Here is a 20,337-nt window from a genome sequence, read left to right on the forward strand (position 1 = left end):
CCACCATTGTAGAAGCCAAAAGCGTTCCCTTGCAAATATGAAGGCTGGTTCCTGACAAGTTTACCAGCTGAACTTCAAAATTATCCCTCCTTGACAATTGTCCTGACATCTTGCCAAGAGACTTCAATTCTAGAAATGTAAACTGGGCACACACAGAGCTGAAGGAAAACCTTTTTTTGTAATATTTGCTCAGCGCCTGCACTCAAAGACAGGCTTCACGTGGATTTAAGGCAAGCATTTTGCACAGTTCTCATCACCGGGCTATACAGATAAGCAAAATAAGCAATAAACTGTTTATGGAGCCAAGCTGGGGCAAGGAGCATGGTGCGTTCCCAAGATCTGTCAGGAGTTTTATTGCTTGTGACGGGAAGTTCCCCAGGGGGGAGGCCCCAGGGTGGCAAACAGGGACACGGTGCCAAAGATGCAGCACAAGTCAGGTCACGCATCTGTGTGGAGCTGCAGGTTGTGTGAGTGGCAGTCTCCTGCTAAGACCAGAAGCCTCCTGAACTTCTCCTGGCAGTCTACCTGCCAACGCCGAGAATGAATCTTTCCATTTGAAAAGAGCAGAAGAAGGACTGGGGAGAGGAAAAAGAATGCATTGCACTGTCATCTGAAGAGACCTTTATTTAATAATTCGCTGAAGGTAATTTTTGTCAGAGGCTGGGTGGGTTGGGCTGTTTCACTGGTGGTTTGCACCTGAGTCCAAATGCCACAGACGGTCTGAAGGTGGAAAGGAGACGGTGGTTTCATACCAGCCACCAGCTTTTATAGTGCAAATTTGGATTCTCTCTGCTAAAGAGAGGCCAAAGGCAGTGGTGGAAAGAATGTCAGTGATGAACGGATGGGTATTCCATGGGATTGCATGGAATTGCAAGGCGTATTTCTTGGTAGATACTTGGCCACTAGTGGCCTTTGTCAAAGTATTTCTTAGAGCAGAAATGATATGATCAAGATTGATCAGTCAGTTAAGTTGTGATATTGACAATAAATTCCAGAGAACTGTTGTTGTTTATCTAAGAAGTAGCTGAGCTGTGAAGTATAAATTTTAATTTTACATTAATTTTGAATTCTGTGCCTGAGTGGCCACAAAGGGCACAAGCACATGTTTTCAGGCAGAAGAAGGATAGGAAGCATAGCTATCAACATGGCTAAATCCCAATCTCTTTAATGGATTGAAATTTGGGAAAAAAAGCCTATAGAAGTTTTATGAATTCTTTATTGACAGGAGGAAGACTAAGTGAAGAGTTGATCCTCTGGAAGCAAGGAGGGAATGATGGCAACAAGTAATGCCAAGAAAGCCAGTGTTTCAGTCCCCTTTTAACTTTCATCTTCATACAAAAAAGGGGAAAGAAAGAAAGAAAAAGAGCTAGGTGTACTTTCAACATTACGTCTGTTTTTAGCTTGTGTGTACTTTGTTACTGTGAATGCAGTTTATATTGGAGTTTGTGCATGGCAGCTTTGGGAGAATATATACAACAAATAAAATGCAGATTCTTCTGGAAGGTGCAGATTGGGACCTGTATTCTTGTGGTTGTTTTCACAGGAGTTAGAGATAGGAGAGGCTTGTTCAGTGCTCAGCCACCCTTTCTGTGATTGTTCCCAGCTGAACATTTACCTCAGAAAGCAAAATTATTCATCTGATTTTGCTAAACAGTACACTCAGCTTGGGAATTTCTGCAGGTATTTGTGGTCTTCTACTTCTCCAATAACAGAATATTATATAAGTCGGGTCTAGGAGGTGATACAGTTTATTCTCTATTACTCATCTCTTGTATCTCCATTTTAGTTTCTGAATATTTAATTTTCATTTTGCATTTCATGTGAATGAGAACAACTCATCTGCGTCAAATGTGGCCTTGGTTACTAACTGCTGATCAATGGCATTCACTCTCGTCGTCATAGAGACTGGCCTGAAAAATGAATGTAATTATATTTTCCTCATCTCTCAAGTGACTCTTTTATTATTGCTCAGGTAATTACCTGACATGTACCTTGAAAGAATATATGGTGATTGATTAAGTAAGGTGAAAAAAAATAGCGATCAGGAGAAACTGCTCAGTCTCTTTCTTTCTGGGCTTTGTGTGGCCTCTTTAGCAATCCCAGCCCCTGCTCTGATGGCACGTTCACCTTACAGCTCAGACTTCCACGTCGTCTCAATGGGTAATGAGCTTCACATGATGAGTGCCTCCCATGTAACTCGGGTGGGGGATAGTGTAAAGAGCAGGACAGATGTTATGTCACCTTTTCTTAGTGGTCTTGTACCACCTGTAAATATCAAATTTGGTGCAGATGACAGTCAGCAGTAGGACACGAAGATTCACATTCCTTCTCCAGGCCACCTCAGGCATTTCACTAAAGGCTTGATCCCCAGGTACAGTCTGGTTTTGGTATCTCATTTAGATGGACTCCAATGAAGCAGACATATCAAAGTAGTTGTTGGCATACAATCTGTCCCAAAATTTCCAAAAGCAGCTCATGATATTTTCAAATCCTCATAAAGTGAAATCTTGCTTTTGCCTCCGACTCAAACTTGTAAGCCTAATGGATAAGCTTTTAATGTCTGTGTATTGTTTTTTCTGCATGACTATTAGAGCTCATCTCATGAAAATGATTCACCGGCAGTTCAGCTGTTCAGTTTCTAAATTTGAGAGTGAGGAGGAAGGAAACCCAACAACCTATAAATGATAACTCGCAAGAATCTGCTTTGTTAAAATAGGAAGAATAAGAAAACTTTATTTGATGTATTGGTTTGTTAGCCAGTAGTATACCTATACATTCATAAATCCCCATGAATAGAAGATGCTGGCTAAGCATGAAAATAAACAGACCTAGAGAATCACGGGCTTTTGTGTTTTGGTTCCAGGGGAATGTCCTGATTCCTTCTTGGACAATTTCCGCCACTATTGCAAGATAACTTTCCTCTGCCAAATCCGATATTCATATACTGGGAACATTTTTTCTTTTGCTTATCAGCCTGATTTCTGCAATTGGCAATTGATGTTCCAGGTCAGAGAAGGTTGTGGTAAAAGCAGATTTTCTCTCTCCAGTTCTGTATTTGCATGGATCCTTTTGTAGGATTAATTACAAGTGTTGTCGAAATTAGAGACTTTTCACCTTTTCTTTAATTTATGTTGCAGCTGAGCAGCACAGGATAGGAGCCACAACCACCGTATAAGTGGCCATTTCTGACATGTACTGGGTGGCATGTGGTCAGAGCAGAGGAGTGGGGAAATCCTTCCTGAAATGGTCATGCGGGTCTTGCCAGAACATAAGACTAACGTCACGCTCAGCATATTTTGTTGACCTTGACCTTTCTTGACAACTCAGCTCTTGTCTTCCTCCCTCCTGTCACCAACTGGCTTAAGTCTTCACGCTCCAGAAGCTATGTTCTGGAATATGTGAGCTAGGACTTTTCACTGGTTGCTGCTGTTTTATCACTTACTAAAAATTTGCACTAAATGACATCATATTGCTGCTACTTGAGTGCAAAGATGCCTCATTATGTACTCTGTAGTTTGTATATGAATCTGAGAACTCATCTCTTTCTCCCTGCAGCAGCCATCAACATTTTATACTAGGTTCCACTCTGTCTGTCTCCTTTTTTTTCATATCTTTTATCCTCAACCTTGGCCACGACTAGCTTCATTTTCACCTTAGTAATCCCAGAATTTTTTTTAACTCTGACCTTCACTGCTTCCATCACAAATGTTGTCTTGTTGTAGTCTCCCAGAAAGGTTAAGCTGTCTTACTGAAGCTTACTTGTCCTCCTCTCCTTTGCCTCCCTTTCAGATGCTTTCATTGCATTCTCCCTCCTATTCATCATATACTTTATTTCCTCACAGATTCTGCATGGCAACTGCCGTTTCCACAGCTGGTAAGGTCTAGGGCTGGGCTCCTGAACCGAGCAGAGTTGTCACCTGTAGTATAATGTGCTGTCTTGTTGCCTCTTCCTTTCCTTGCTTATGAGCTGAATGCAGTCACTATATAGCACTTATTCCTGCCAAAGCTGACTTAGACTTTTCCCTTCCTTTTCTCTACATTTTGCCATATTTTAGAGCAAATTTTGCATAAACATATGCTGCTGTTTGATAGAATAGTGTCACACGCAGTGGAGTGCCAGGTCACATGTGAAAGTTGGATCACTTAGAGCCCTGTTCCTTCCACTAGTCTGCATATTTCTATGACAACTGGTGACTTGTCCACAACCCTCAAGCTGTGTTAGGGATTCACTTGCAGAATTACTGGAGAACTTACAGAATTACATCACCAGAATGAAGCCTGCCTTTGCTCTGCATAATGAGACTTTCTGAGGTTGGAGGAGTTGGTGAATAATTACACATACTTCATGTGTCAAGAGCTATCTAGTCCCACCCCACTACCTTTTTGTGAGAAAGCAGCAAGGGCAGGGCTGCTCCATCAGCGAAGACGAGTGAGGCATCAAGGGCGATCCCACAGCAAGGTAGAGGTCTCATCACCTGAGGCCCAGTCCCACAGTATCTAAGAGAGGCAAGCAGGACAGATGCTGGGACGGTGGCCAGGTCCACCCGGGGGCACAGATAAGGCAATATCTGGATGATAAGACAGGTCTGAAGCTGAGCCATGAAGCAAGTTTGTAGGCCAGATCCATTGATCACGCCGCAGGTCCACAGTGAGAAGGCCCTTGCCCTTGCGAAGGGCATGATGGGAAATCAGTCTTCAAATTGAGGTATGGATCAAGGGGCTTCACGGCCAGACACAGTTGTGGCTGAACTGGAGACCAGCACTCTTCCAGCAATGTTCAGGTAGGAACTAAAGCCTCAACTGTTATCTTAAATGGAGGTCCTGGCCCCATGTGTGTGTGGTGGGGGGTGATCCCAGGGGAGGCTGGTCAGGGACATTAAAGCTTATTAGTGCTCTCAGAGCCCTGGCACCTCCCATGATTAGTTTTTCTGCCCTTAGTGATAGTTATTTTAGTTTGATTATTAGCTTTGTATAAGATAATGATGCATGATGTGTTTTGAAATGAACAGGGCTACTAACACAGAGGCTGCAGAACAGGTCATTGGCATCTGTGGGACTCTGGTAGGTCATAACTGTGGGTCTGTGTAGCTTCCCCAGAGCCAGTGCCCTCAGGTTTGGTACTTCCTGAAGGTCCATATGGATATATCTTCAGATTGAGCACAGAAATGATTCCTAAGTTTACTTTATGAAAAAGAATCCTTCAGCTTCCCTGCTAAAAAAACCTCCCTTTTGCCTGCTCAGCTTGTAAGGACCGTGTTTACGGGTTTGTTAATGCAGTGAAGCAACGTGCTGTCTGAGCACAGTTATAACTCAGAGTTATGTTGCAACATGGACGATATTCCCCATCCAGGCTTGAGTTAGAACCAAAACTCACATTCCAGCATGACTGATGAAAGGGGGACGCTAAAAATACAGCTGAGAATTACAATCCATTTTCCTCTATTACAGTATTAATGCATCTCTGGAATGACTAGAAAATGCAATTTATGTTTTTCATCTCCAGCTACCCTGGGGACATTCATGGGAGATGCAAAGGGCTGGAATCAGATTTCTTTTTTAAAACAACACATTAGGTAAAGGCATCCTATCACTGCACTTGTCATTTCCCTGGGGCAGTATTCTGGGAGGTGGCTCTCAGATGTCTTTGAAGGGATTATACTACAGGTCGATACGTGGCTACAACAAATTAGTTCTTGTTTTGCATGCTGTGTGAATTATTTTAGTATTAAAAATGGCTGTATGTTAAAGAGTTGGCTCTGTTCTCTAATAATTACAGAATTGTTTTTAGTGGAAATCTAGAAGAGTGAAAGTCATGAGACTGGGGTTTTTTTGGAGTTGCTCTCTACAAACATCAAAGAACAGAACAACTCATTCTTTCCCTTTATTTTCCAGTTTCTATTTCTAACTCTTTAATATCGGAGTGGGAGGAACATTTATGACACACCGAAGAGGCAATTGGTGGTGTGAGCTTTCTGTGCTACAGTAAATGCACTGATAGGGGGTTATGCAAGAGCTGGGAGCTCAACGTTCCCTGCTGACAAAAATTCCACTTTTTAAGGACCCCACGTTCATCTTTGAGAGGAAAAGTAGCTCTGGGTGAAAATGGGGTCTGAAACATAATAGCCACCAGGGCCGAGGTAAACTTAGCCTTGTATTCTGTGCAGGGTTACCCCTGATATACTCGGATCTACTCAAGGGTGCAGTCCCACAGCAGAATGATCTGATTGAAGTCCAGACTGCAGTTGTCTCACCCCTTCCAGTAGCTCTCTGGCCATGCACCTGGCATGAATGCTTGTTCCAGTGTTTGCTCAGCCAAACTGGGAAGTTGTGTGGGCTTTGGGGGTTGGTTTGGGGTGCGTTTGTGGGTTTTTTTGGAGTTAGTTATTCAGCCAGAATAGCTCTCTGAATTCTCTCATGTGAACCATGAGCACCAAGAAGGCTCAAAAGAGGTGATGGGAACACGTGGGGAGGAGCATAAAGGGAGAAAAGGTGATACGTCACCCAGCCCTGACTTGGAGTAGCTAGAAGTTTGCATCCCAAGCAGGTACAGCTGCATAGCAATGGGTGGCTGGTGAGGATCCAAAGTGGGATGTACCTGCTATACAGGTATAGCAATGGGTGGCTGGTGAGGATCCAAAGTGGAATCTCTCTCAGTTGGCCGGCCTTCATGGGAGAGGATTAAGACTTCTCTTGTAGGCTGAGGGTGATCCCATTCTGCTGTGAGGGATTTGTTTCACATTTCCTAGTTTCTTAGCACACACATAGACAACTCAGCGAGAGTGAGTAATGGGAAGAGTGTTTAATGCACAGAGGGTTTTGCATGTGAACCATGAGCACCAAGAAGGCTCAAAAGAGGTGATGGGAACACGTGGGGAGGAGCATAAAGGGAGAAAAGGTGATACGTCACCCAGCCCTGACTTGGAGTAGCTAGAAGTTTGCATCCCAAGCAGGTACAGCTGCATAGCAATGGGTGGCTGGTGAGGATCCAAAGTGGAATCTCTCTCAGTTGGCTGGCCTTCATGGGAGAGGATTAAGACTTCTCTTGTAGGCTGAGGGTGATCCCATTCTGCTGTGAGGGATTTGTTTCACATTTCCTAGTTTCTTAGCACACACATAGACAACTCAGCGAGAGTGAGTAATGGGAAGAGTGTTTAATGCACAGAGGGTTTTGCAAGCCAAATTCATGCATGAAAACATTACATCTATGATACTTCCAATATCTATGTAATCTGTTTTATCTCTGGTTTTCTGGGATTCTTCCTGCAGTCTAAAATACAGCAGAAGGTGCTCTCCCTTTCCAGGGGAAAGAATTTACAAGCATTTAGTTAAACAAAGAGTCTGAGAAACAATCATTTTGCACAGAGGAAAGCTATTTAGGGAAGAGATGTATTTACTGCAACCCTTTTTACAGCTAAATACAGTTAAACTGTGGTTAGGAGTCCATGAAGAAGATGTGGTGTGGTCTTTGTATTCCATGTCTTGCTCTATTCCCCACCCATCTGACACTGCTGGCTTCATTATTTGTAAAAATCCTGTGGGATGGTTGGCTTTGCTGTACTTTTATGCTCTCAGGGTACCCTTGAGATAAAGAAAGACATATCCCGGTGCACCCTTTTTGTGCCAAAGCCTACGTGTCTCAAAAAATGCAGTTCTTGAGAATTTCATCCTAATAACAAAAGGTGAAAAGTATGTTCTTAGTTTTGCTGAGAAACAGGGTATCCCTAGCTATCTTCAGGAATTTGAAGAGGGCCACAGGTGTGCCAGAAAACCCTCTGAGAACGTATGGAATTTAACTTTGCTTCCACTATGAGAAAATTCATTTTGAAAATTTGTGTATTGGAACTGAAACTGGAACATGATGCTTGGGTTGCAACACATCTTCAGAGAGAACATCTTTAAGGACTTGCTAAGAGTGCTTTGTATTTTGGTATAGCACATCCATAATTCATTTAATTCAGTCAGGTTTCTGGGAAGTGAGTCAGATGATGATTCAATTATTTTCAGCACAAACAGCCTCTGAAGTGTCATCGTCGGTATTATCAACAGAAGTGTTCATAAACTGATGCCACTGATTTCCCACATCTCTTGGAAGTGATATGGAGGTTTGAAACTCTAATGCCTTCAACTGTGGCTACAACTGTAGCCCAGGTCTCTGACACACCATGAATCTATCAAAAGCCATTCCTGGTGTCACCATGCCTTTTAGTTCAGCGGTGGGCTTTCTGAAGCACGGTCGACTGTAGATGTGTATTGTGAGGATGTTATTGTACAAAGGCTGCTGAGAAAATCTTCAGAGATGGGAATGGTGGCAGCAGCGAGGGAAACTCAATTATTCATGCTGTATTATGACTTAAAAGAAATTCAGTCTTTCTGAAAGTAGAACATGGAGGGAATTGTTAAAAAAAAAAGGGTGGAAAAAGGATCTCCGTGATATGATCTGTCAAACTCACAGCTGGGAGGATTTGAAAGGATTGTAGGCTCCAAGTGAGAAAAATAAGAGACCTTTCAGAAAGTTCAAGTAGGCTGGAAACCACCTTAAATGCTATTTAAACTTGCCTGTAAAAGAAACTAGCTTACTACTATGTGTGAATGTTTTTTCCAGTGTACTTTAGCCTACGTAGACATTTAAGCAAACTTCTTAAAACATTTTTACTAGTTATTGGATGTGTGCCTAGAAAAAGTACTCAGTCACCCAGTTCTGAAATATTCAGTGTATCTGCAAAGCATTTTGAGAGGATACAGCAGAGAAAGGTCTTGGGTTAATTCGCTGCAGGGTTTCTTGTGAATCTTTCATGTTTTCTGACAATTTGGACCATGTTTGTTTTGGTAGCTGGTTAATATGAAACCAAGAAATGGACAAAAGCTTTCAAATATGTTTGGCCTCAGCTCTATGAAACAAAAATGTGTGATGCCATGTAATGAGGAGATGCCTAAACTGAAAGCAGCTGGTGTATGGGAGAATGTCAGTGAGAGATGCTTAGCTTGGTCCTAACCTGCCATCAGAACCATTGTGGGCATTTGTCAAAGACAGGGCTGGACTTTCAGTGGTGATGTGCTTCTGATTGCAGGTCCCATGAAGCTCCCAAGCTGTTTCACATGGCCCAGTTTCCCAAAGGAAACTTTCAATTACCTTTTAAGAACTCTGATCCCACTAGCCATGAACCCAAACCTGCAGGTAGCCAAAAACTGGTGGGCTGTGTATCTCAAACAGTCAGGAGCTTCATTGGGGTAGTTCATAGGCAGGAGATGACACTAGATCACTAAAGGTGTGTTCAGCTCTGTAGCAGGATGGGAAAGATCTTCATCATCAGGCCAGAGCCCCCCTGCTGCTGGTCAGATGAAGTTTTGGGGTCTAAACTGCTAGCAAACCCTCTTCAGTTCAAAAGCTGCAGGTTGCATGTTCCTGACTTAAATATTAACAGACTCATTAGTAAGGTCAAGAACGACTTGCAAACAAGTCACTGAACTCTCTGGTGCCTACTAATTAGTTGTAACAAAGAGTGGGGGTAAACATGAGCTGTCTAATTTTAAGTATGGGAACGCCAACCCACTGGGCAGTGGAAGGGGAGGAAGGTGTCACACAGATGGTGAACAGCTGTGAGATGAAGCCACAAGTACCCGAGCCACAGTATTGCCCAAAAAATCTTTGAGAGGGGATTCTCTCTGGAGCACAATATGACCTGGATTATATATCCTCAGCAGATCTCTCGGCCCAAAGGTAAATAGTAAACTATAAATTCCCACTGGACTTGCCTCCTGCACCTGCAGCAGCTTCTTCATATATTGAAGAAGGGGTCGGCATGGGCTCAATAGTCACATTTTACATGTTCCCCTCAGTTTTGATTGTGAATGCAGACTTTTTTTCCCACCTTGTGGAATGCCATGCTGGAGCTTTCGGCTCAAACAGACCTGCATGGTTGTGTGGAAAAGCCAACTCTCACTCAGCTTCGCATCACACCACTCGTTTTACAAGCCAGTCCTGCTGGGAATTTGTCTCCATTTAAGGGACATTTCTCAAACTGCTGTTCATGGGCTGATTTCTGGATGGCCAAGGAAGGTAGGTACATCCCAGGTTTACCACAGGTTGGTGTAGAGGCTGAGTCATGATGATTCTGTATAGAAACCCTTTTAGAAGAGGGTTTAAAAATAAACTTTCATGGTTTCTCTAATAAAAGGTTTCTAAAAGAAGATGTGTTACCTTTAGCAGCCAAAGGCAATGAAGTTGTGCTTTTTACTTTAAAAAAAAACAAACCTAAAATAGAATATCGCATTGGTTAAATGTTTCCCCTCTTGATGGCTGAAAGTGCTATGAAATATTGACCGGGTCTTTGCTTAATTGTGTGTTGGTTTGTTTCAAATGAAGCATGTTTTTCGAATACTAATTTTGGGTAAAAAATAATTTTTCAGTTAGTCTGTGCTTGCATGGAGGATTAAATGATATAGGGAGCTCCCTGTGTTCTCCCCAGAAGCTTGGATGATTTATTTCATGAGTGCAAATGTATTTTAAATACAAACTGGAGAGAGTAAGACATTCTGGGCAGGGTTTTTTTCTAATATTTTTCAGGTTACCTGTAAGAAATTTTGTTACAAAAGTCAATAATAGCCTACCATTTAATCAGTTATAAAAGGTTAATGTAACCCTATATAACGTGCTTTCTTGGTGATAAAAGATTATGATTTTTAATTAAATAGATTATTTCCATACCCCAGGAAAAAAATGAGATAAAAATGTAATAAATACATTCCAGACATTGCTTTTTTCAAAGTATGAATAGAAATATTTTGAGCACTTACTAAACAGCACCTTTTAGGAGGGAGAACAATATTATATATTGATTTTCTTAAATACGTGAGGCTTAAATTTTTCTTGTTATTTTTCTTATCCCTCTCTCTGGAAGTTGGTTTTGCTGAAGTATTTGTTTACGATGTTTTTATCACACATAGAAAGTTGTGTGTGTTAGATTGGTATAAAAAGTATCTGTTTTTTTTTTCCTCCAGATCGTTTGTTTACTGAAGCTGTAAATGGGTTCTATAGAGTTGCCAATATGTTATTAAAAGGAGACCTCTTAGTTCAATTTGCTTCTGCTGCGGCTTTTGTCATGTTTGTATTTTTCTGGCTTTCCACTCCCCATAAAATATTCTAGGCGAGACAAAACATCATTTTCAAACTCACACGTTTTCCCCCAGAATGCCCCCCAAACCCTAAAGTACCAAAACACAAACTTTTCTTTTTAATTCTCTTTTTTTTTGATGAGCCTTTAAAATCGGTTGTAAAGAAATCACTTTTTTGTTTAGTCCCTTTGCCCGTGGATTACAGAGAAGCCATACAACTAGGTCCTTCGTGTCCTTGGCATTGGTCCTTGGTTTAACAGCAACACACAGGCAACTCCTGCCATTTGCTGCTAATCAAACCCACACGGGATGGTGTAATAAGCTTTGTATCAGTTCAGGGGGTTGAAGATAACATTTTATTGTTGGTGTGATCGCACTTGTGGTGATAGGAACAGCTAAGCTATTGGCTAAATGAGGTAGTACTTTAGAAGTAGGTGACTAGAGTGTATCACCTCTTTTTTTGTGTGTGTTATTGTGGTACCTTTGCTCAGGACCTGCTGCCTTTCTTTGGGGCCTTGGCCTGACTAAACACGATTGCAGGCTTTCTTCAATATGCAGTCTGTTAACGTATGCTGCATCATCATCATCATCATCTGCCCTGTATCCTAAAAGTAACATTTAGATTTGAGTCTTCTAAGGAAAATCGATTGAACTTCTCAACTTGCCTCTTAGAAACACCCCACCCTATGTTCTTCTGAGGAAGAAAACTGTGAAGAAATAACGTGTTAATCTTTTGATAAAAGAGAATGTTTGGATACCCCTCTTCTGAGAATGCTCAAAGCATGTAGAAGGCAAGGGGGAAGGAAAATCTATACAGCAGAGCAACTACAATTTGAAAGGTCACTCTTATAAATAAATTGCTGTGCTTATTTACTTCTTAACTGTTCTTTTTTTCCCCAGGTCTTCCCATTATTCTATGGGCAGTCGAGCTTTTTCCCATGACAGTATTTTTATACCTGATGGGAGAACAGAGAGCGAACAGGCCGTCCAAGAAATGTCACAGGAGAACGTTTTAGGAAAAGTCAAAACTCTTCAGGTAAGAAATTGTCAGCAGGAAAAAAAATATCTAAAATGCAGTAGAAAATTATCTCCAGAATGTGTTAAAGGTGGGTTGCTTTTTCAGTAGCCTCGGGGCAGTTTCTCAGCCACGTTAAGTTTTCTGGCCAAAAACCCATGTAAATAATTCAAATAATCTGCAGAAGGTCTAGGTTTTGGTCTTGAAAGGTAGGGCAGTGATGCTGCAAGCAAATCTGCAGAAATGACTAGAACTCATTTGAATTGAACTCATGGTTTTGGCATGTCCTGATCTTTATGCCTGAGACCTACAGATGTGGTGCTGAGTGAAAAAATGAGGGTGGTGCTGGTGGCAGGGAATGGCATGCAGAGTGAGACTTCTTTGCAAAGATGGTTTAATTATCCTTTTATACATACTACATTTTTTTTCTCCTCCTTTTTCTCCCTGTGCTTTCAAGGGTTCTCATGAAAGGTGAATGTGTTTATCTCTCCAATGCAAACAGCACATAAGTAACTGCATAAACAACATATTTGGGTATTTGCTTCCAAAGAGCTTTATGTGACCTCTTTTCCCTTCCAGAACTCTGTCCCATTAAGGCTCTAACTAACTTTTTGCTTTACTTCCTGAACATCTGTAAGATTCCCAGCTCTATGACTCTCTAGGCTCTGAAAGAGCTGTCCTTCAGAAGCACGTTCCAGTTTATTGCTCAGGATGCTGACATGTCCTGTCGAAATGCTGATAAATTTTTAATGCTGTGTATGAGCTGTTACCCTGTAGCTGACTAGTAAAACATCGTCCATTTCTTTTACCTCCAACATCTACCCGGGGTCCTTCCTTTCTGGTGAGTGAGAGATCACGCACGGTAAACAGATCTGACCTTCAGGATTAAATTCTTCCTTCTCCCTGGCCGGGTGCTGTCAGCAGACAGAGCACCTGGACAACGTTGTCTCTGCTGACTGTGGATGAACTTTGGAGTCGAAATGACACTAAGACAGTTCCAATTTCTCTGTGCTGTTTTTTCAGCTTAAATTTCCCTGGGTCAGGTAGATTCAATGCATGCTACTTTCCAGGCGAGAAACCATTGCATTTCAAATGACTGCTGACTCTGGGCAAAGACATGAGGTTAGTTGGACTTGTCTTGCAGAATGCTTGAGTGTCCTCTGGACACAAAGGCCACTGGCTTCTGTTGGATCTGTTGTCTTGGCTTCAGTGCATTAGCTGTTCTCTCCATACCTTTTCACTTTGTAGGAGTGACTTCTCACATTTCCAAACTCACCTTAAAATTCCCAATGGAAATTATTGCCTTCACTAAACTCAGAGGCATGACAAAAAGTACAGTTACTGTAGCTGCTAGGAACCATTGCCACTAAGCAAATGGTAACTCAAGAAAACTAAAGCAAGAATAGTCACTCTTGAAAATCACAACAAATAGCCAATGATACGATCTTGCTCATATGAACTTTGCATGAGCATTTTTTTTTAGGGGGTGGTTACTTGCATGTACTTTAAGGGGCAATGTTGTTTCAGTGGCTTGATGTCAAAAGTATGCTTAAATTTTAATTTAAAACTGAAGAACGGCAGCTTGTTTCTTAACATATAGCTGCAACTCAGTCTGTAACACCTCCAATGTTGTTTTCCCTCTCTGGTGATAATGGAGATATCCAAAGAACCCATTCAATCAGAAAGCAAATGCATTATAGAATGTAAATGACACTTCCAACTCTTTAGGTATTTACACATAAATTATACATTCATCCAAATGTCCATGGATTTTTTTCATAGCTCCATGAAAAGGCTTCTTATAACAAGCCCAGGTGCCTTATAACAGGCCCAGGCACCTCTTGTATCTGCAAAACCTGCTGCCCAGCATATAACTGTCCCCATTTCCCTAGTTCTGGTGGTTCTGCTGACCACTGAAGTGTTTCCCTCTTCCCGCCTTGCATTTCTGCCAACTTTGGAGTCTAGATGAAGCCACAAGAAACTGTTGTGTCGTGGTGCAAAATTCTGTGGCAGTCTGGGCAACTGGCCAGTGTGTGGACCTGTTCAGCTTCTTGCTGTAGGAATTATCTCTCCCCGACGATGAGCGTGAGGTAAATTAGTTCTTTCTGGAATAGCTCTCATTTCTTTTTATTGATTTTCAGATTGGGAGCATTCATCTTATCAGGCTTTCTATAAATGGATTTGGTCACGTTCAAAGGTTTCAGCGTGTGCTGGTAGTCAGGCTGAGAAAAGCCTGACTTCTTGTTAACCTCCTGTAGCCTCTGCGTATCCTGAAGTTGGTTTGTGTTGGCTCAGGCCATCGGCTGTTGTAAAAGGAGCCTTTTCCTTGTCCTTTGGATCTGCTGAGATTTATCATTACCTAGTTTTTAAGACCCGGTATAAAAAACCAGCCTGAACCTGTTCCCACTCAGAGATGGTACTCAGGCACTCTTACTCAGGTACACAGGTGCTCTTAATGCAGCTTCTTGGGATCTGGTGCTTTGCTTCTCAGGAAGGACTGTGAATGAGACCTAAGGAGTGGTTAAAATCTAAACCTAGCAGTGTGTCAGAGCAAACCTAAAACAAACTCTGGGAGATTGTTTTTCCATCTTTCCCTTTCATAAGTTAGGGTTGTGGGTATTTTTTCTCACATCAGTGTGCTACATCCACTTGCTCGTTTTTACAACTGTGGCTCTTCTTCCTTCTCCCAATATTTGCCAGGAGTGGTCAGCAAATGAACAGAAGACCCACAAAAACTGTAGGAGGTAAAATAGAAAGTTGTTTTGAGCCTTAGTAGCTTGATGCATCTAAGCCATTATCACCCTTTTGCTGTGACAAATCCCTGTTGTGGCACTGCTACTACCTCTGGAGGCAGGAGGACAACTTGTGAGCTCTTGCCCTCGCTGAAGGTCATCTGGCATCCGTGGGCTGTGGCAGTCAGCTGCAAGAAGTATTAAAGGTTGACTGTGGCATATGGCTTAATGCATTTAGGCACTACTGGGCTACATCATTTGTTTCATGTGGCCACATGGTTTAAAACAAACCCTCTGCTCTGTAAATTTGTAAAACAGTCATTTATCACAGAGATATTATGATAAAACATGTTTGGGGAATCCAAACTTCTTGGTCAGATTTTAAAGATCCACTTTTTAAATTCACATTTCCCTAGTTTTGTGATGATGAATGTCCCCCATCATTTTCTTCCTGTCAGTCCTAATGACTGTTTAGTTTTGGATCTCTTTTCTTTTAGTCATTAGCATATCTTAGCTAATGATCAAGCTGGTGCTTCCCCTACTACGCATCACACATCTGTATTCTACCAGCCATTCCCATTGTTGTTTCTGTCTGATATTGCCCATATCTCAACAAGGCTGCAAAGTCGTTTGCTAAATGTCAAAGCTGTTATCTTTTACAGAATTGGCAGTGAATTTTCACTCTGGGATTGCCCAGCTTTTTATTTCTTACAATCCATTTCTTTGTTGCCAATATTTTTTAGTGCCACTGCAGCCTAATTGTTTTTTTCACATTTAATAATTGTTTTCACTTTATAAACAAAATTTTTCATTTTTTCTTAATCATTCTAGCAGTTCTGGGGCAGCCCCTTTTTTTCCTATGATCATATTAAGTAAATATCTTCAGGCTTCTCCAGTAAGTCTTGCTTTTAACACATGAGTGTCTGTAAGTGGCCCGTTGCCACAATATACTGAAAACTTCATTTTCATCTGGATTTTCTGAAAATACCTATCACTAGAGATCCATATACGGTTTGCTGCTTCACCGATCTTCTATTTTGGACTCTCCCAAAATCTCTCGTGCTGTAATGCCCCAAACTATGTGCTATTCCAGCAATGGAGAGTGGAATAGTTACCTCCCTGCATCTTATACCCAAAACATCTGGGATGGTAGTTATTTTCCTCATTTTCAGTAGGTTTACATGTTAATTTAACTTTTAGCTTACTTTCTAAAACCCTCCCAGTTTATTTTCTCTCTGATTAAAAAAACCATAATTGCTTATGCGGGGTGTTTTGCTTGTTTGGATAAAGAAGTGGAGTCACTTCTAAGAAAGAAAAATTAAGGAAACTCTCCTTTCAGCCTAGAAAAGAAGTGATAAGAGAGAGAATGGGATAAATTTGCATGAAAACATGAGTGGAATTGAGAAAACACATAGAGGACAATTATTCAGTCTTTCACAGCATAAGAACACATGAGCATCAGTTGAAACTAGTAACACTTTGAAATCAAAATAGCTATTTCTTTATGCATAGTTGGACTGTAGAACTCATCGTGATACAGCACTGTTCTTTGTGAAATATTTGTAAAAGTTCAGAGCAATGAAACAAATTCGTAAAAGAAAACTTCCCAACTGGCTGTTGACTCCTGAAGTCCTCAGATGCCACAAATCATTGGAGCATTTACAAGGAAAATCTCAGTACAGGCTTGCCCTGTTCTGATGTACTCCCAAGGCGTTTGGGTTGTGGGTCACTGTGACAGACTGTACAGGACCAAGTAGAATTTCAAAGTGTGGCTCTTCTTAGGACAAGTATTATTGATTAAGTCATTAGTTCACAATTATATATAACTAGAAAACATAATTTCATTTATTTACATGTCTGGGCATTGCAAACAGACATGAAAAATAGATATTTATGTCGAAGGCAAAATATGACCAGCATTTCTTGTGAGACTTGCTTGAATGGAACCAGCTGAAATAGGACACTCCGTTTTAATGATTTTTAACTGAAGAGAGGAAGCAGCTCAGCGGATCCGGTTTTGGATCCGCTCCAGGCAGGGAGCCATAAGAACGATGTGTTTCCAGGGGGCTGAATCCAACCGGCATGCGAGCAGGCATGTACGCAGAAGAGGAGCCAAGCTGGAGTGAAAGAGGAGATGTACAGCCCGACCCGGGCTCTCTGCCTCTTAATATGGAAAGTTTGTTCTGCGGCGTTTCCTACGCAAACACAAAGGGCGCTTTGAAAGCCGAGGCTTCTTAATTTGCCGCAGGTGCCAACCAACGCAGAGCAATTTGACTTGGGAGTTTTATTTCTGGTGTTATTAATGGCCAACTGGTGTAAAGTTGTCAGTTAAACAGTATCACATTTTAGCAAATTATTTTGCATGAAGTGGGCCTGGTCCAGTTACTTTGGAAGATTTTTAAAACTGGATAAGTGCAAAATTTTAATTCTTTTTTTTTTCCCCTCTAAATTCCCAGTATTTCTTTGCCTTTATTAGATGCACAGCCCTGCCCCTCACCTCACATTGAATGGCACCAGAGGCCACCCAAGTTGGATAGCAATAGGAAAATTCTCATGTACCACTTGAATTTCAGAGGGAAAAATTCAGGGATGAGGTAAACCTGGTCTTTGCACAGCCTGGTGACCCTGTTCTGAACATCTCCTGTGTCTGTGGTCCCTCCAGCTGCTGTTCCATGGTGTAATTGACATATGTGGTAGCCACGCTGGTTTGGTGCTGAGGATGGTTTGTAAATCCTGTGGGAAATACCTGTCTGTTGGCTGCAAACCGAGGGACTGGGAAAGCCCATTGGAATTGACAAGGCTGGAAGTAGAAGCTGCAGGCAGGAAAAATTCATCTGTGTCTTTCTCCTTCTAGTCAACAGCTAAATTTCGGAGCAGGACAGTGATTTCTGGCTGCTAAATTATAATCCTTCTTGTACAAAACCAAAAGAGACCAGGCTCTTTTAACTGAGGCCAACATGCATCTACGGAGATTTCCAAAAGGGTATTTAAACTCCCTCTGCGTGGCTGTGCAAAGGCAGAAGAGCAAACTGTCACACCTGCAACTTCTAATGGCCAGAGCTGCAAATGCTCCTCCTCAGGCAGCCATCTCCCATGTGCTGTCAGCACAGGGGATTCCCAAGAACAGAGGATTTATAGTTCTGTGTTCAATAATTTATGTCTAAGTGCAACTTTTGAGAAATTTAAAGCAGGTGCTCCTTTTCAGGGAGTTTGGCCTCTTCTCAATAGAAGCAGCCCTGAGTGTTCCTCTTCAGCTTTCACATGGAGAAGGGGCGTGTGTTAGACTCGGCTTGTTTTGCTCATAATGTAAATACCTTTTTCTTTCTTTCCTTGCTTTTCAGCAACAGTTGGCCAAGAATATAAAATTTGGGCAGCCTCCACAAATGACAGTTTCTGTGAGGACAATGGGGGAGGCAAACGCTAGTACAGAAGAGGATGTGCTGCTCGGCAGCCCCATGGAGATGGAGACTCAGCAGGACGCGGTGATCTCAGGCAGCGGTAATAAAGTAAGCACTTTAAATCGACATATTCATGGCATTATAGCGGTATTAAAGCAGTAAAGTTCACTGGGGCTTAGCAGATGTCTCCAGTGAGGCGTAGCGGAGCTCAGCGGGCTGTTTTATGTGGGTGGGATCTCTCAGCTCAGGCTTCTTGGACCGGCGAGAAGCGTGTGCTCTTGGCATCCGGAGCCAAGTCCCACGGAATTACTGGTTTGAACGTCTGCTCTGAACTTCCAGCAAAGCAGACATCGCTCGTGGCGTAGCCAGAAGGCAGGAAATCTTTTTCTGAGAGAGAAAATGTCATGAAATACGGACTGCCCCGCATGGAAAGTCGTGCGCAGCGTCAAATGGCAAAAAGGAAAATCATTCCAAAAATAAAGGGAGCCTAAATCCGTAAAATCCTGGGTCTTGGGATAAATATTTCTTGCAAGTCAAAGAAGGGTGAAAACCATTTTGAGACTGCTCCCTAAATCCAAACATCAAGTATAATTCAAATAATTATTCAAATTATCCTTGAAGATTCTGATACTGGGAACTGTAGGCATTCAGGTGTCCAGAAGGGGCTTGTTCAGGCAGTGAAGAAACAGCAAGTGATGGAAGCTCTCTTAAGTCCTCTAAGGTGAGACTGGTTCTGTGTGTTGCTGTAAAGGCTCAAGGGAACCTGGGGGACAGGGGGACATCCTTGCTGCTTGGAGGAGGCTGACTTTGTGCCTGGGAACCCTTGGGGAACGCTCACAGGAACCCACCATGAGCATGCAGACCTCGAGATCCTGAAGGGACACCAGGGCATGGGACACTGCTGATGTTTGCTGGCACTAGTGCCAGCTGTGTGAAATGCCTGTGTTCAGCCAAACACACAGATGGGAGATTTACAGCTGAGGTGGCCCAAATTCTTCATCAGTCTCCAAGGGGCAACATAGCTCCTGTGTGACCACATCCTTCGTGGCTGTGGTTGGATCTGTCAGGGAGCCAGGGGTTTGGGTAGGACCTGCACTCTCACGCCTTGCCCTCAGCAGTCTGGAAGGATAAAAATGCAGTCAAAGGAAGGTATATTTCTTCTTCTTCACAAATGCTCCCTTTAGAAGCAATCAGTTAAGAGTGAATCAAGACCATCCTGTGCAGTGGGACTGTAGCACTGTGCTCTAGGTGACACTGTGCACCCTGCTACTAGGTGACACTCTGTGTTTGATACCAACAAACATTCTCTGCAGACAGTGTTCTTGTTGGGTCCTGCAGGAGACCTATATGTCACCTAAGGATCTCCTGCTTGAAGGAGAAAATAAATCAAGCACTAAAAAAACCACCAGTGTATTTTGTCTAATAGGGAAGGAGAGATTCAGTCCTTACCGCCTCTGCACTTGTAAATACTATGTTTTGAAAAGAAAATCAATGCCCCTTTGGAGAGCTCTTTTTCCAAATACTGAAGGAGCAAACGTCCCTGCTCAGAGGAGACTGCAGCCACTGACAAACCAATGCTACATGCATGGGCTCAGCCAGAGCACTCAGGTTTTTCTCTTACTGTGTGCAACTCACTACTGCTTTATCAGAGGTATCTGGTGCACGGCAGCTTGCCTGGTTTCTGCTCCTGTCTCTGCTGCTGGCCTTGTAACTCCTCTGCGTGGTTGTCTGCATAAATCCTGGGGGAACAGGGTGGCTTCTGCCAGGAGTTGATGGCCAGGACCACGTAGCGCTGCTCTGCTTCAAACGGGTTTCCTGTCTTGTTTGTGACTGTAGATTTTGCCGAGTGAGTAACTTGGATCAATGGCAAGAGTTCTGGGTTTCATTGAACCTCTACTTGTAAATTTGATATTATTTTTTTTTTTAGGCTTTGTACTAACAATCCTGTGCGCCTGGTGTAATGAGATCCCAACATTCATTAGGTTATGAAGTAACACTGTGATATAATGACTAAACCCAATGTTTCTGGGCGTGAAGGATGCTGCTTCAAGCCTTGCACCTTAAAAATCCCTTCCTGTGA

The 20,337-nt window shown here is 42.3% G+C and overlaps 1 protein-coding gene across 6 annotated transcripts in view; it reads left to right on the plus strand.

Moving 5' to 3' along the window:
* The window catches only part of KIAA1211 (KIAA1211 ortholog), a 134,468-nt gene that overhangs the window by 98,606 nt on the left and 15,525 nt on the right, over positions 1–20,337 (plus strand). For 5 of the 6 annotated variants that reach the window (XM_014945572.1, XM_014945578.1, XM_014945573.1 and 2 more), the window contains 2 exons: positions 12,013–12,148; positions 18,201–18,365. In XM_014945572.1, coding sequence (XP_014801058.1) covers positions 12,013–12,148; positions 18,201–18,365 — 301 coding nt within the window. Of the gene's footprint in view, positions 1–4,435; positions 4,782–12,012; positions 12,149–18,200; positions 18,366–20,337 lie in introns of those variants that run through there. The other variant, XM_014945577.1, reaches the window with a different exon arrangement.

Source organism: Calidris pugnax, unplaced genomic scaffold (genome assembly GCF_001431845.1).
Source record: "Calidris pugnax isolate Ruff unplaced genomic scaffold, ASM143184v1 scaffold58, whole genome shotgun sequence".
Taxonomy (NCBI): Eukaryota; Metazoa; Chordata; class Aves; order Charadriiformes; family Scolopacidae; genus Calidris; species Calidris pugnax.